This window comes from Bombyx mori, chromosome 23 (assembly GCF_030269925.1).
Source record: "Bombyx mori chromosome 23, ASM3026992v2".
Taxonomy (NCBI): domain Eukaryota; kingdom Metazoa; phylum Arthropoda; class Insecta; order Lepidoptera; family Bombycidae; genus Bombyx; species Bombyx mori.
In genome coordinates, this window is record NC_085129.1 from 16,471,413 (window position 1) to 16,488,523 (window position 17,111).

At 35.7% G+C, this 17,111-nt stretch overlaps 2 protein-coding genes across 2 annotated transcripts in view; one reads left to right on the top strand and one right to left on the bottom strand.

Annotated features, from left to right (window-relative positions):
* The window catches only part of LOC101737221 (uncharacterized), a 50,326-nt gene extending 46,076 nt beyond the window's left edge, over nt 1-4,250 (bottom strand). The window contains exon 1 of the mRNA XM_004930689.5: nt 2,358-4,250. Within this exon, the coding sequence (XP_004930746.1) occupies nt 2,358-3,824 (1,467 nt within the window). The 5' untranslated portion in view covers nt 3,825-4,250. The remainder of the gene's footprint in view (nt 1-2,357) is intronic.
* An 8,262-nt stretch (nt 4,251-12,512) lies between these two features.
* Nucleotides 12,513-16,972, top strand: LOC101738055 (myb-like protein D). The gene is made up of 3 exons (XM_062675326.1): nt 12,513-13,797; nt 13,880-14,575; nt 14,948-16,972. Exons 2-3 carry the CDS (start codon nt 14,213-14,215, stop codon nt 15,509-15,511), a joined length of 927 nt encoding a protein of 308 aa, XP_062531310.1. The 5' UTR covers nt 12,513-13,797; nt 13,880-14,212; the 3' UTR covers nt 15,512-16,972.
* The last annotated feature ends 139 nt before the right edge of the window (nt 16,973-17,111 follow it).

Genomic DNA, 17,111 nt, shown 5'->3' on the forward strand with positions numbered 1-17,111 from the left:
CTAGTAGGTGAGCTCACGGGGCTCAAACCTGACGACGATGCTAACCCGAACCCTAGCAAAAGCCGTGCTTCGCAGAATTTACCACCGGATCGGAAACGCGACCCACTAAGAAGATCCAGCGAGAAAGTCAGTGGGCTGTGTCTGTGGGTTAATTTACTCGTCGAGCCCTTCGTCGCAAGTGACGGGTTCGACGAGAACGATGACCGGTGCTTAAGGAACCTAAAAGCACCGTTAGTGGATCGGGAGGATCCGAAATGACCTGTTTTGGGCGACGTCGACTGCTTTCCATTCTGTCCGCAGGATCGGGAATGAAGTTACCGGCGGCCACGATGAGAGGGTTCTTGTGTCGTGCCGCTTTGTCGAAGTCTTATATATGTTTATGTATATATAAAACAATGAACTACATTTTAGTCTCTAAATAACTTTGTTTTCATAAAATCGGCTTTCAGCCCTGCAATACTTGTGCGAAGCAAATATAAGCTCAGTCAGGACCTTTAACTACAGTACCACCGAGTCAGTCTATACTTAAAATTCGTCAATGAGTTTATTTATTTGTGAAGAATGCCAATTGAGTTTCACAATATATAAGTGAGTATGTAAATTAAAAAAAATAAAAGACAAGAAGCGAATGTTTATCAAACTTAAGACCGAGCGATGAGGCAACGTAAATGTTACTTTTATATTTATAGACTAATTTATGCTAGACACTAATCTATCTATAATATATATTCTATATATATAAAAATGAATTGCGGTTCGTTAGTCTCGCTAAAACTCGAGAACGGCTGGACCGATTTGGTTTTGAATTATTTGTGGAATTCCAGAGAAGGTTTAGAAGGTAAATAAATATGAAAATGCTCGGAATTAAATAAAAATAAATTTATAATAAAATATTTGGTCTATTTTATTCTTTACAGACTGTTTTTTCCTCAATACTGACCAGAAAATATTAGCATTATTTATAATAAATAGTCTAATAATTGTAAATAGACATGCTTTAACAAAAACCGACATCACATAGAAAAAAAAAGATATGCCAAAACAAATTAATATACACTAAAACAATAATAATCGAAATCGGTTGGCGTGATGTTGAGTTATTCATCTATTTGTCGTGCACGTACTTAATGCAAATTTAAGACTTATATGGTTTTCTCATGGATACCATTATCAGAACTGGACTAAATTAAAATGGGACTACGCGGGAAGCGCCAGCTTTCTAATAAAAAAAAATCATAAAAATCGATTATCCCAGTCAAAAGCTATGAGATAAAAAAATACAGTCGAATTAAGAATCTCCTCCTTTTTTGAAGTCGGTTAATAATTAAACAGGAAATCTTCTCATAATGCCACTTGCTAATGTAAATGTAACCTCTAACAACATCAATATGCATTTGCTGCTGTTGTATATACTCAATACGCACAGAGGTATTGACAAAGAAAATAGAGGCCCTAAATACTATCATGCATCTACAGGCTTCAGTAAGCACCATGACAGTTTTACTGGTAATCATCGTGGTTTATCAACATGCTAAATACCTTGGCAGTACCGACCCAGACTGCTTCCATAAGGAGGACCATACTTAAAAAATACTAAGAGATAAAAGTGTCACTTATTTATCAATTCCACTTAATAAATTAAGATCATAATTGAGTCGTCTATTATCAAAGGTGGCAATCTGTGCATTTGGACAAAAAAATGTTATTGATATGTCAATACAGATTGATTTGAATATAATCGTCTCCTTCAAAGAATACGGTTCAAAACCTGCATTAAATAAAGGTTAATACTTAACCTGTTATTTATCTAAGATGTCGTTCAGAAGAGTTTTGTGACTGCCAATGGAATACAAAGTCAATAATTCGTTTTTCTGATTTACCAATAATTGTCCAGAAGTCACATTGCCGGCTTTGATAATAGTCGACTCAATTGATCAGTTATGAAATTTCGTAATTTATCTTGTGGTTTGGTTTAGACACAGGTGTTCTGAATTTCTTTAACTGTCCCAATATTGTGTCCCATCTTTATGATATCCTTCCTGAAGACATCTCCTATTGATATTAATTCTCTATTAACTTTGGTTTATTCTAAACATGTAAATATTCTATGTAAATTCTTATCTACTAATAATATTTATCTTTAAAGTAGTTAGTCTAACATATTTGTTTGCACTGTTGGAAAAACTGATCAAATTTATTTGTATTTTTTTCTCTAAGAACCTGTCATTTTTGTGTATACTGTGACATTGGCAAAATCAATGCCTAAGGGGTTGGAGTCAATTTTATTTTATATAAAAAAAAAACAGTATTGAACACACTAATTTTTTTTCTGAAATTTATATGCATTTAGGACTCACCTCTTCCTTCTTAATCGGTCGTAGCTCTTCCAAGCTTCGGCTAGAGGTCTTCAAAGTATTAAGAGTCCCGTAATGACTCCTTCTCTCGCATTCCGTTCTTGTATCCCCATTGTATGGTTCGTTATACACATGCTCCTTATCAACGAAGAATTCAGACTTTTTATCTGAGCATTCACATTTCAGATGACATTTAAAGCTGTCAGTGTTGTCATTTGATTGACATTTCGAACATTTCTCAGTCAGGAACGTTGATAATTCGTTGTTAGAATTACAATTGCAAGGGTCAAATTCGTTGTGTGTGCTTAAGCGGGTGTATGGAAGACTTGATGTTGAGTTTGTGAATGAACAATTTAAGGACTTGAAGCATCTGGACAGAGGATCTGATGGATGAATCGGTGGTAGAGTCCTCTGTGCTATGTCTAGGATTTCGGTGCACAGATAGTGTACTTCTCTGGGTTTTTTTGGACTTGCTGTTTTGATATTTTTGCTCTGATCAGCTTTTCGTTGCTCATATACCTGTTCCAGTTTTTCGAGCATCTTTTTTGGGTCTTTCTTAGGTGTTTCCACGTTTTCAGTTATGGTAGCAAAGACTCTTGGTGGTTTTTTCGGTGGAGGACCAGCTGGTAATGGTTGTTTTAATGCCTTCTTTAATGTGTCCGTTAGTTTTAGATGCGGATTCTTGCGCTCCAGCTTCATGGTCTCACTGGAAGCTGACAATTGATCCATAGATTCTAAATTTGGTGTTACTTCAGATTTTTTCTCAAATTGTGTCATTAGTTTCTTTATACGTCCCTTCTCATCATCCAGATTCTCAGTCTCAGAGCTCACTCCACTATCAGTTGTGGAATCTTGTTTTTCATCTTTTTTCTTCACTTTGTTGACTTTAGCATATTGGTCTAAAATGGACTGTGGCACTTGGCTATCCGGCACTGAATTCGTGTTCGCCACATCCTCAGTGCAACCTTGTGGCGTGAAATTCTCCTTCTTCATTTGTTCCTCTAAAAAATTACCTAATATTTTAAGTCTTTCTTTACTCAACTTCTGATTTGATATCATTGTAAAGTTTGCTGTTTCCGACCTACCGTTACAGCTACCGTGCCTTTTAGGTGCTATTTGATTTCTATCACATCTAAAAGCATGACTCCTGTGCAACTTTTTTCCTGGGTCACTGGTTTGACGTGATAAACAGGTTTTATTGTCACTGTTAATGGCCTTCAGATCAGCTCTGCTATATAAATAGCTGGTATTTGGCCTAGGTTCGTGGTCGCCGATTGATGAGTCAAATCCTACGTTCTTCTCATGGTTTACAATAGCTTGATCGTGTTTTTCTTCAATGTTCACTCCGCTATTTTTCTGTTTACACAACTGTGTGGTTGTGTGTTTTATCAAGAGCGGTTTGTTCTCGTTTCCTAAGTTCTCGAATTTACTCTTTATGGCTTGTACTCTGTTTTTTGGCTGCGATATCATTATTTCGACACTTTTGAGCGCATTTTAAATATTTTCGAAATCTCTCAACGATAATTACACGCTTATTAAGATCCACGCTTACAAACAAACTGTGATTTTGTTAGATTCTGTACTCAAAATTTATTAAAACGCACAAAATGAACATGATGTTCGACTGAATTACTATTTTTATGTTGTTTTTTTTTTTCACTAGCACATAACACAACACAGCTGCACAATTCTTCGAGCTACAAATTATGAATAAATTCCGTGTTCAATTACGAAATATTTAGCGTTCAACACGAATAATGCAACTCTAAATTGATATTTATTATTACTTTTGACGACGTTTGATAAAAGTAAAGTTTATATTACATATTGTCGTAGTTTACATAAACAGTTGTTCGCTGAGCCGAGGGCATGGCACTGGTTAGTGTTACCATATCTTTATACACTTTTTTCCTGTTTTTCCGTTACGTCAATCATAAATCAATCGAAAACTATTTATAGTGCTACCCATAACCCATGTTAACTTTTCCTTTATCGTTTTTATTAACTATGTAATGGCAAAATCTAACTTAGACCTTTATTAAAATATTTTCCTTAGCAGCGACTGGGCTATGCCCCTGGCATTGTTGACGTCCATGTGCGACAAAAGTAACTCACTAGGTGGGCTGTCTGCTGGTCTGCCTACTAATAAAATACTGTTTTTACAGTATTATTAGTTAGATGTGAAAATTATATAAGCATGTACACTATTGTGTCTCATATTTGCAAATGGTATTGTCCATTGTTAATTAAATATATTTATTTGAAACCTTTGTTAGAGTTTTGCAAATATTAGGGCAGATATGAATCTATGTAAATGTGAAACAGTTTCAAAGTTGATTGAGGTAAACACATGAAACTATGCTTTTATTGATTTGATTTTGTATCTGAAACCTATATAAGGTAAGTACCTTAGTACGATATCTAGTTTAGGTAGGATATATTTCAATTGAATTTTATTGAAATTCATTAATATCATTACTTTTGAATGTCAGAATTTTCCTAATATTTTATAAAATTTAATGCTCAGAGCACACAAGCAGCTGTGCGAGTTTTTTTTTTCTTATAATAAAACTGGTTCACGACAAAGTACCTTAACTTCTAAAATGATGAAATTTAATGTGATTAAAACAGTTTGAATGAATTCGACTTATATTAAAGTCTCACTACGTATCTCATTAAGTGACCTATTGAAAAAAAAAAAATAACAACAAAACTGTAGCAAAATAGCAGACGCTTGGATCTTGTAACGTCCTCTGTAATCGAGTAGCTGAACTAAAGCTGGCACTAACTTTAATTTAAGCAAATAGTCTTAATGCTATTGCAAACAAAATGAATGAAACCCATATAAATCGTTCTCATACACGTTTCTCTATCTCGAAAAAAAATAATGTTTTAATACCATGAAAACAATAGTATTAAGTGGAAGTAACAAAATAATATAAATTTGTTTTTATGCCATCTCTGATCGAGTAGTCAAGTATCGACCTTCGGTACTGAAGTGGCTATTACTGGAGATCGATTCAGTTTCCTCCTTAAATCTATGCATGAGCAGAAGAAGAGTTGTTCGACCGTCTTGATGCAAGGCCTCTTTATTGATATTTCATTTTCAAAGCATTGCGCGTCCCTTTACGCTTGCCTATGTGGCTTGTAATTAAAACTACTTTGTTTTATTTACCTAGTCTTACATTTATTGTTAAAAATATTCTATCTTGGGCGCTTCGAATCAATTGTTTTCGCGCTCTCGGGCGGCCAAGGTGCTTTGTTGCTTGAAAGGTCGTTGTTTTTTGACATTTTAATTTTACGCGCGAAATTTCATACTTCAGTGGCGAAAAGTGTTTGTTGAAATTGACATCTTTCTATAACGCACTTTTAGATAAGCACACCGTAAAAGTGTTTTTTAATTGTGCCCACTAATCTCAAATCTGAAGAACGTACTTTATTGTTTTCTCGGCATATGAATAGATGCATATTTTTACCCAATGATTCTCCAAAAAACACGTCACAACTTCTTTTTTTTTTAATTGGGTCATACGGCTCCATATTAGGATTTCCTGTGTTATGGGTACCAGATACTGACATACACACTTAAATCTTCTTCTTCTTCTTTGTCGTTTCCTCATTGCTGAGGGTCGTGACCACCTTGGTCCAGTTTTTGCACCAGCTTCTTCCAATGTTGCCTGCATTCGGCCTGCTTAATGGCGCCCGGGACGCTGGTGTTTGTGGCCTCCTTGATAATGTCCGTCCACCTGGTTGGCAATCTTCCTCGACTTCTCTTTCCTTCCACGTGACCTACAACTATTAATTTTTCCAAGTTCTCAGGATTTTATATACGTTTAAATATATACCTAAATAGATAACAAACACTCAGACAAAGAGCAAACAAACCTGTTCATCACATGAATGCGTGCCCAGTGTGGGAATTGAACTTACGACCCTCAGCGCGTTAGTCAGGGTCGCTAACCAATGCACCACTGAGTCAGTCAAAATCAGTCAATCAGTTAGATTGTTATTTTTTTCCGTATGTACCTATTCGCTAATAGCTTATTGGGCTATTCTAACTATGCCCGGGCGAATAAGTGAGCTCACGGGCTCAACCTGAGAGAATTTGCTAATACTAGCCCTAGCAAGAGCAGTGCTTCGCTGAATCTACCACAGAGTCGGAGAGTCGGAGTCGCGACCCACTGAGAAGATTCGACGAGAAACTCAGTGGGCTGTATCTATGGGATCATACACCCACTGTTAAATTATTACACATCACAGTTCACACACTCATTTTAAATCATTGCCACGGAAACAGAGACAAACAGCCACAGTTCACATTTTAATATCGAAAACAATTAGTTCGTAGATTAAAAAACCATTTAATTTAATAGCATTTTATTACGTGTCGTATCAATATACAATTAGACGTGATGCATTAGTCGTCACTATCTCGTCGGAGTCAGTGCAAGATGAACTCGATTTTGGTAAGAGAATAAATTTTCTAATAAACAATGAGAATACATTTTTATTGTTTCCTTAATAGACGAGGGTACGGCGTTTCTAAGTCGTGATGAGTGGTGAGTGGTTAACATCGTCCGTGGACATCAGCCCAGCATAGGATTCCTATGTAATGCTTGCAGCAAATATCTTAAAAAAAAGGTTTTTTCCTTCATGTTTCGACATACTACTGTTGCTAAGTCGTCGCACTGATTTTGAAGTCGTCGTAGCCTAAAGGATAAGACGTCCGGTGCATTCGTATCGAGCGATGCACCGGTGTTCGAATCTCGCTGACGGGTACCAATTTTTCTAATGAAATACGTACTCAACAAATGTTCGCGATTGACTTCCACGGTGAAGGAATAACATCGTGCAGTAAAAATCAAACCCGCAAAATTATAATTTGCGTAATTACTGGTGGTAGGACCTCTTGTGAGTCCGCACGGGTAGGTACCACCGCCCCGCCTATTTCTGCCGTGAAGCAGTAATGCGTTTCGGTTTGAAGGGTGGGGCAGCCGTTGTGACTATACTGAGACCTTAGAACTATATCACAAGGTGTGTGGCGCATTTACGTTGTAGATGTCTATGGGCTCCAGTAACCACTTAACACCAGGTGGGCTGTGGCTCGTCCACACATATAAGCAATAAAAAAAAAAAACAACAACATGACAATCGGAAAAATAACCAAAATAATTAAGAGCCATAATTAATTTAAATTATAAACTTTATTCCGAACTAAGTATTAGTATAAGTAATAAGTATTACGAGTGGGTAGTCAGACTGTGTTGTTGTCAGTGTTGTGCTCGTAATTAAATACATTTATGAACGATTGTGTGCTTTATAAAAGTGAGGAATGTGCAAGAGTTTATGAACGGTGTTAAGACTATCCCGAAAATCATATGGAACAGAGAATACACCACCAAAATTCAAACAAAGGTGCACAAATACGGTCCACCAAAGGGATGTTCAAAGTACGCGAAAACCCCGGGACATCTAATACGAATATTATATCTACTATCCCTACGTGTATGTAAGTGAAAGAAAAATATCTAAGTGGAAGACAATTTCCGCCTTTAAAATATTATAATCTCAAAAGTGCAACGTAACGACCAAAAAAAAAACACTGATAAGCGACATCTACTGTACTTTGTCAAAACAACTAAGACAAACCCCTTGTTAAATTCTAACTTGCCATCTAGTGACAAACAACGACACTACTTAACAAGCATCGATAAATTCAATTGAGTGGAAGAAAAAGTACTGTACGTTTCCAATAGAGTTCAGTAAAATAAAAAATAAAAATTATGGAAGAAATAAAAGACATGTTCTTGAGTTTGCAACAAGACATAAAACAACAAAAAGAAGATATGGTAAAGATGAAGGAAGACATCAAAAACATAATAGTTAACAGCCTTGCCGAGAAGTTAAGCAGCTTAGAACTTAAAAACGAGCTTTTAGAACAAAAAATTGAAGAACAAAATAGAAAGATGAACAACTTAGAAAGACAGTCTAGACGCAAAAACTTGGTCATGTTTGGTGTAGAAGAGCGCGAAAACTCATACCACGAACTTGAAGAAATGATAATCAGCATAATAAATACAAATTTTAAAGTATCCTGCGAAACTAACAGCATTGAAGCAGTACGTAGGTTGGGAAAAAAGGGAGAGAAGACCAGACCAGTAGTAATAACGTTCAACACATTAGGATTAAAACTAAAAATTCAGAAAGACAAATATTGTTTACAAAAAACCGCATACTACATAAAAGAAGACTATCCAATTGAAATCTTAAAAAAGCGCAAAGAGTTGCAAGCCCAGTTAGAGAGGGAAAAAGAAGCAGGAAATAGAGCAATTATAAGATATGACAAACTTATCATACTGAATAAAAAACATTCTCCCCGCAATCAACCAAACAAGAGATACCTTTCCGAATCCCCGGAGACACCTATGACTGCTAGCCAAGAAACTCAACACGTTGAAAAACAACCTTTGAAGAAAACCAAAGCGAGGAACATGAAAAGCTACATAACACAGACGCCCAAACTAGTATTCGCCCAGAAAGAAGCACCTCAAAACCAAACAAATACTTCCAAGGATAATGCAAAATAGCAATCAACACTAGAACTCCCACCCACATATCATCTCCCAATACGGCCGGTCACCGCGGGAGAGTTAGACCAAAACCCACTAAGGGAAACCACTTTAAAGAACAATAACTTCAGCACCTTCAATATCTGCACCTTCAATGTAAAATCATTAGCTTCCGAATTAAAATTTATAGAGCTTAAGGCAGCGTTACAAGGCATCAACCACGATGTAATAGGACTGTGCGAAGTCCGCCGCTTTGGTGAAAAGATAATCGAAGATGACAAATACATTATGTACCACATAGGCCAAACCAAAGGACTGCACGGGGTAGGCTTCCTAATCAAGAAGATACACAAAGAAAATATCATATCATTCACAGGTATATCTGAGAGAGTGTGCATACTAGAAATCGTGCTAGAAAAGATACGTCTCGCAATTATCCAGGCATATGCCCCAACTGAAAACTCGTCGCAAGAAGATATAGATAACTTTTACGACGACCTGGAGAAAGCGCATGACTCAACCTGTACGAAATATATAATTTCTATGGGAGATTTTAACGCACAAATAGGGACTACCAAGAAGTATGAATGTTCCGCTACCGGCAAGTATGGACATGGTATCAGGAGTATGCGAGGAGAGAGACTCATTCAATATGCACAAGAGTACAACCTAAAAATTATTAATACAATGTTCAATTTAAAACCTAAAAATCGATGGACATGGATCTCTCCAGATAGGAATACCAGAAATGAAATAGATTATATTATGACCACGATTCCTAACATAGTTTCTAAATACGAAGTACTATCATCTTTTTCTTTTGGATCAGACCACAGATTATTAAGAACTACAATTCACCTAAAATCAACAAAGAAAAATAGACGCAATTTCTGTAGTGTGTCAACAAACCTAAAAAGTATAGCCGAACAAGAAATATACCTCAAAAACCTTAAGAGCTACATACCAGAACTTATTACGACATATAGTAATTATAAACTAGAAGATTACTACGAAAAAATCGTAAAATGTATAAAGGAAAGTTTGAAAGGAATAAAAAGGCCAAAAAAGAGCAGAATCTTGTCAGTGGAAGTGCTAGAACTTATAAAAGAAAGGAGCAAACTACAAAATAAATCTAAATTGAATAAAATATACAGGGAAAAATTAAAATCACTTTATAAACTAACTAACAAAGAAATAAGAAAATGCTACGATATCTATAGGACAAACATAATACAAAAGCACCTTGAAAAATCAAGATCTGCTAAAAAAGGTCAACAAGAATTAAATAAATTAAAAATCTGGATCCCATCACTACAGGCCGGCACTAATAAATGTAAATCCCGAACAGAGATTATAAATATAGCTACCAACTTTTACACTAAATTATACAGTCAACCAGACATTAATCCACTGAGGAAAAAAGATATCTTTAGTCATACTAATACCTCATCTGTACAACGCTTTTCCGAGTCTGAAGTCTTAAGACAAGTAAAGAAACTTAAGTCAGAAAAGAGCCCAGGACCAGATGGCATTACCAACGAATACATCAAGTTAGCTAGAACCTTACTATTGACACCAATCACCATCTTATGGAACAAAATACTTGAAGAAGAAACTGTGCCGCAGCTATGGAGGGAGTCTGAGATTATATTACTATATAAAAAAGGTAATCCAGCTGACATAGGGAATTACCGCCCGATTAGCCTTATGCCCTGTTTATATAAATTATTTGCCTCCTGCCTACTTGAAAGAATATCCTCCAGCATTGATTCACACCAGCCGATAGAGCAAGCTGGCTTCAGAACGGGTTTTAGCACGGCAGACCATATTCAAGTTGTCGACCAGGTTATCGAAAAATACTTAGAGTTCCAAAGGCCCCTATACCTGGCTTTTGTAGATTATAAAAAAGCTTTCGACTCTATATCACACGACAGTATCTGGGAAGCTTTACATGCATTAAATATTCAAGAAAAATACATTAGCATTCTAAAAAACATTTATACCAACTGCACAAGTAAAGTTAAGCTAGATAGAATCGGAGCAACAATCAACATAAAGAGGGGAGTCCGTCAAGGCGATCCTCTATCCCCAAAACTGTTTATAGCCGTCTTACAACAGATAACGAGCAATTTACCATGGTCTAAAAAAGGGATTAACATAAATGGAAGCTATCTGAGCCATCTCGAATTTGCAGATGACGTTATACTATTTTCTGAATGCCCACAACAATTGAGTATAATGATAAATGAATTACATCAAGCTAGCTCAAAAATTGGCTTAGAAATGAACCTCGAGAAAACGAAAGTAATGACTAATCACCATACGTTACCAATCTCTATCAACAACATTCCTCTTGAAATTGTAGAAAAATATGTATATTTAGGAAAGCAAATATCTTTTAGAAGGGAGAGACACTCAGAAGAAGTGGACCGACGAGTCGCCATGACCTGGAAAAAGTATTGGGCTTATAAGGAAATTTTCAAATCGCAACTGCCATTGTCCACTAAGAAGATAGCCATGGACACAACTATACTACCATGCCTGACCTATGGGTGTCAATCATGGACATTTGATTTCAAAACGAAAAATAAAATCCAGACCACTCAGAGAAAAATGGAAAGAAGTATTATGGGCTTAAAACTTAAAGACAAGGTGAAATGCACGAATGTCCGTCAGAAAACGAAAATAACAGATGCTTTAACATTCTCGCTACAGAGGAAATGGAAATGGGCAGGCCATCTGGCTAGATACAACGACAACAGATGGACAAAAAGATCGGTCGTATGGACAGGTCCACGAGGAAAGAGAGCTAAAGGCCGCCCCTACGCTAGGTGGGTAGACGAAATTATAACAGTGGCTGGTAAAGATTGGCTGAATATCGCCAAGGATAAGAAGAAGTGGAGTACCTTAGAGGAGGCTTTTACCCGAAGGGGGTCCATACAGAAATAATGTAAATAATATTAAAATTAATATAAGAAAAAAAAAAAAAAAAAAAAAAAAAAAAAAAAAAAAAAAAAAAAAAAAAAAAAAAAAAAAAAAAAAAAAAAAAAAACTAAATTCACTTTTTAAACTTTAATATATACTTTTTAACTGTTTAATAATAATAAAAAAAAAAAAAAAACCATTAAGGTATCTTCAAATTGTTTGTAATTAAGTATTTTTGTGTGGAATAAAGAAAGCTTTATTATTATTATTATTAATAAGTATTACGTAATATAATAAGAATTTAAATGAAAAAGTTTCTATTTTAAATTACGTTAGATAAGATTTATACTTGGGTCCTGTCATCGTCAAGATGAAACTGCAAATCAAACAGTATGGTAGTTAATAAGTTAATGTTTTCTTTCCGTGTTGCACTCGGAAATTTCTCCTGCCCTTCCAGTCGCCTGGGGTCGGCGTAACATGTTTTCTCCTTCCATACTCCTCTATCATATTCCATACCATTTCTTCGCTCACTCCCCTCTTGTTCACGCAATCCATCTATTTCATCTTAGGTCTACCTCTTCCTCTATATCCTTCCACATTGATAGTTAACACTCTCTTACCAACCTCATTTTCATTGCGTCTCATCACCATATCACATCGGAAATGTTAATATACATCACTATTGAAAATTTGAAGGTCGTTAACACAATATACAAAATTAAAACACAGTCGTCTTGGAAACTGTACAGTTTTCGTAATGTCCGCAATAACAAAAACAGTCAATGCAGTTTTAATTATTTTAACGACTCGCCAGAACCAAAGTAAATACAAACTACCTAATACAAAGATGTACTATGTTTTTTTTTTATTGCCCTTGTAGGCAGACGAGCATACGGCACACCTGATGGTGAGTGGTTACCGTCGCCCATGGACTTCAGCAATGCCAGGGACAGAGCCAAGCCGTTGCCTACCGTTTAATACTCTCCACAAGCCTTGTTTGAAGAAGGACATGTCATAGCGCTCAGGAAACACCGTGGAGGGGAGCTCATTCCATAGCCGGATGGTACGTGGCAAATAAAGACCTCTGGAAACGCACTGTGGATATATGCACGGAATTGTGTCTATTATCTATGATTTAATGACTGGATTCATTTGAATGTAGGTACATCTTTCGTATTGTGTACTATATATTATAAAATATATGTACTGTATATTTCGTTCATAGCTAATACAAATTCTGCTCTATCATGGGGTTGTATTCAGCCGATTCGTTCCAGAAGCACAGGTAATACCATTTTATGCCTATTTTAATGATAAATACGAGAAAATGTGAAATTTTGAGCAAAGGGCCGATGGTGTATATCATCTGTATCAAAAAAAAGTCAAGAAGATAAAGTTGCGTTCTGGGCGCTCGATTAGAACCGAATTCCCTTAGCTGTATCTCTTTGTATCTTGATATTAGTTGAAAAATAATATTTTTAAGAGAAATTTCTGGAATATAAAAGTGATCGAATATAATATTATATCTCTATTTTATTATTTTTGCATATTCTCAATATCTGGCAAGCTGAATCGATAGAAAACATGCAGGTGAGCTCACGGGGCTCAAACCGGAGTGTTGCTAACACTGGCCCTAGCAAGAGCAGTGCTTCGCAGAATCTACCACTGGATTGGAAACGCGACCCACTGAGAAGATCTGGCGAGAAACTCAGTGGGCTGTGTCTATGGGTTAATTCGCTCGTCGAGCCCTTCGTCGTAAGCGACGGGTTCGACGAGGACGGTGACCGGGCAAAAGGCTCTTAGGCTACCAGCGAATAGATAGAGGAAAAAGAAAGTCCCTGTATTGTAAATATTAATTGTCTTTCACACAGAACGAGCCCACTATTGTCTCGTGGTCCAACAAAGAATACATCGTTTACCCAGACTTGTATAAAATACGAATCAATGCTGTGAGTATTTCAATTTGCTACGTTTTGAACCTTAACATTTATACATTTAAAAGTTCATGTGTGTTCATTTTTGTTATTACAGAAACACACCCCAGCTATTGACAATGACCATGCAATAGATTTACAAACAGCAAAGACCGATGAATCAGGTAGCAGCTCAAGAAAAGTAAATAAACTACATAACTATGTAACGATTGATTGTAAAGATACTTTTAATGACAAAGTTATATCCAGTGACTCAAATCACTTAACCGCACCTGTTCATTCAGACATAAAAGATACTGTGGACGCAGCTCATGATGGAAATAAAAATCCCATAAAAGATATAAACGTTGATTCGCATCATGATCTAAGACCGATTGATTCAGATGCACATCACTCGGTCGCTGACACGAAAGACAATTCGAATCATTCGATGCATGAAGCAAAAACAAATCATACAACAGGAGCTGTGAGTGATAGTGATGAATCAATTTCGAAATCTTTTCATTTGAACGAGAAAGAATTGAAAGAATTCAAAAAAAATATTATGGACGATTTCGAAAAATTATTAAATAATGTTCTTCATAATAAAACGAATCAAAAAGGCGATAAAGATAATTCTAAAGGACATAATAAGCAAGATATTCGGAGCTATTTGGACGAATTGAAAGAATCCATCAATGATATGCTTAAGGCTTACAATCATGTTGATGATACGGTTCGCAGTCAAGTCGGTAATGATGAACCAGAAGTCCAACTACCGAACAATCAAACTGTAGACGTTAATGGAGAGAAGGTAAGTTTGTGGCACTTATTTTTTTATTTTATTGATTAGATAGGTGGACGAGTTCACAGCCCACCTGGTGTTAAGTGGTTACCGAGCCCATATACATCTACAACCTAAATGCGCCACCTACTTTGAGATCTAAGGTCTCAAGCTTAGTTACAGCGGCTGCCCCGCCCTTCAAACCGAAACGCATTACTGCTTCACGGCAGAAATAGGCAGAGCGGTGGTACCTACCCGCGCGGACTCACAAGACATCCTACCACCATGACTGCTTCACGGCAGATACAGGCGGATGCGGGTGATTCGTTTGATGACAGCAATTCATGCTACACTCAATTGCCTTCTCCTCTACTGGGATGTAACAATAAAATCTGTTCTTAGCGCATTGGAGACGTGATACAAGAAAAAACTGCAGTCAATTTGGACCACTACTTTCAAGAGCACGACGCTAATGTTAATAACAATGTCAATGAGCCAACGAATGAGGTTAATGCAGATCCAAACGCTGATAATGTGAGTGGAAGCAATAAATGTTATTGTGGTACTGTTGGTGGACATAAAAATTATGAAGATCACAATGCCCAGTTTAATCCAGCAAGCGTTGCCAACGAAGATCATCCGGACAAGCTGAAAGCGAATCTATTTAGCGGCAATTCTATTCGTAAAAATAACGTTCTTAATTTGTTCGTCCTTAAAGTCGATCCTAAAGAATGTTTCGAAATCAAATTGAATAATAAAAATGAAAAGCACCGGAATTTTGGTGAGGAAGTAGTCGGAGGCTATAATAAAGGAAATATTAATGAAAATTCTGATAAAGAAATTAATAAAACTCCAGAAGAATTCACTGATATTTCTGATAAAACTGATCTGAAATTACCAGGAGATAATAAGGAACAGGAGTTAATTAATGACGACAATTCAAAAGAATTATATTTACATATTTAATATTATTATTAAATTCGACGGAATAACAAAAAATATTATGTAGAAGTGCTTGACAATGGCAACAAACAGTGTTCTGACTCTGAGTGCTTAGTGCGATTTTAACGTTCTCGATAGCGTAAAAGTTAACTCAAATTTGTATGGAGTTGCAAAGTTTGCCTACGTTTGCCGCTAGGGGCGCTGTTCCAACTCCATACAAATTTGAGTTAACTTTTACGCTATCGAGAACGTTGAAAAACTCGAACTAAGCACACTAAACATCATATAGAGCAAGATTGAGAAACTGCTACTAAATAGCCTTTGGAGCTGGTACTTATGAAAGACTCAAAAAATAGTAGTAAATAGCGTCAGATATTAATTTCAAATGTTAAAAAAGTGGGAGTGGTCGCGCTTTAGGTGGTGACGGGGGTGAAGGGGCGGGTTGCCTACTGCTCGTAAGGCACATGGGATTAGACACATAAACAAAATAAAAAATGATGACTAAATAAAAATTAATAAATGAATAAATGAAATAATAAATAAATAAAAAACAATAGAACTTTTAGAAGTTTATATTGTACCTTTCTAATTATATTGCAATTAATAGTAAAATAAATAAAAAAGAAATTAAGTATATGAAATTATTCTGACATATTTTAATGATATATGAAATGATTTAATTAACATATACTTATATCAAAATTACTCTGACATATCTTCTGCATCACTTGATTCTGAACTGTCTGAACTTGATTCAGAATCATCTTGTAAGTTTAGCCTATAAAACCAATAACATAATTTCAGAACTTAATACTAGATAAGATACTCAGATTATTGAGGGAAATCAATAAAATATATCAAAACAATAAGACTAGTGAACACAATAAATAAACTAAAGAGCAAAATTAAAAATACTAGTGATTTTGAAGTTTAAAACTCCAAAAACCTCCATGCATATTAAGGAAGCCATCATTAAAGATATCCAATCCCTTTAAACTACTAAGAACGCAGTTACATTATATAGAAATCATTACTCCAAAAAAAAAACACCGTATTTAAACATCGTTCTATAAAAGAGAGGCTATTCAATCAACAGAATCTACTAATGTTGAAATACTATTAGGAGATTATAAGCCTGAAGGTGATAGCCATTTCAAACAGCTTAAGTCACACTACATAAAGTAGACGTTTTTTAAAATCAAATTAAGACGGGCATATCATTATGATTTAGTGATGCACTATTGCTTTCAATGGCACTGGTTTTGTCCCGAGTTGTGCTGCCATCTCTGGACCAGGGCTTGTACTAAATAACAGCTATAAATTATCATTTGACCTACAGAAGAAGATTGGATGGTTGGTCAAAATTCCCAATCCCATAAGGTCATGTGTATTTTTCACAGGGGATTTCGCTCTCTGTATTTTCTGAACTGACAATTATTATTTATTTTAATTGTAACTTATAATCGTTAATTATAAGATATTTGATGGTATTTAAATAGTTTAAAATCTCTTTATAATATTTCAATGATTCCACTTACACGCATGGACTTGTTTCAGAAATAAATGTGTTTTATTTTTATTTTTATTAATATTATTTTTGAATAGGGCTTGTAAAAATACATTT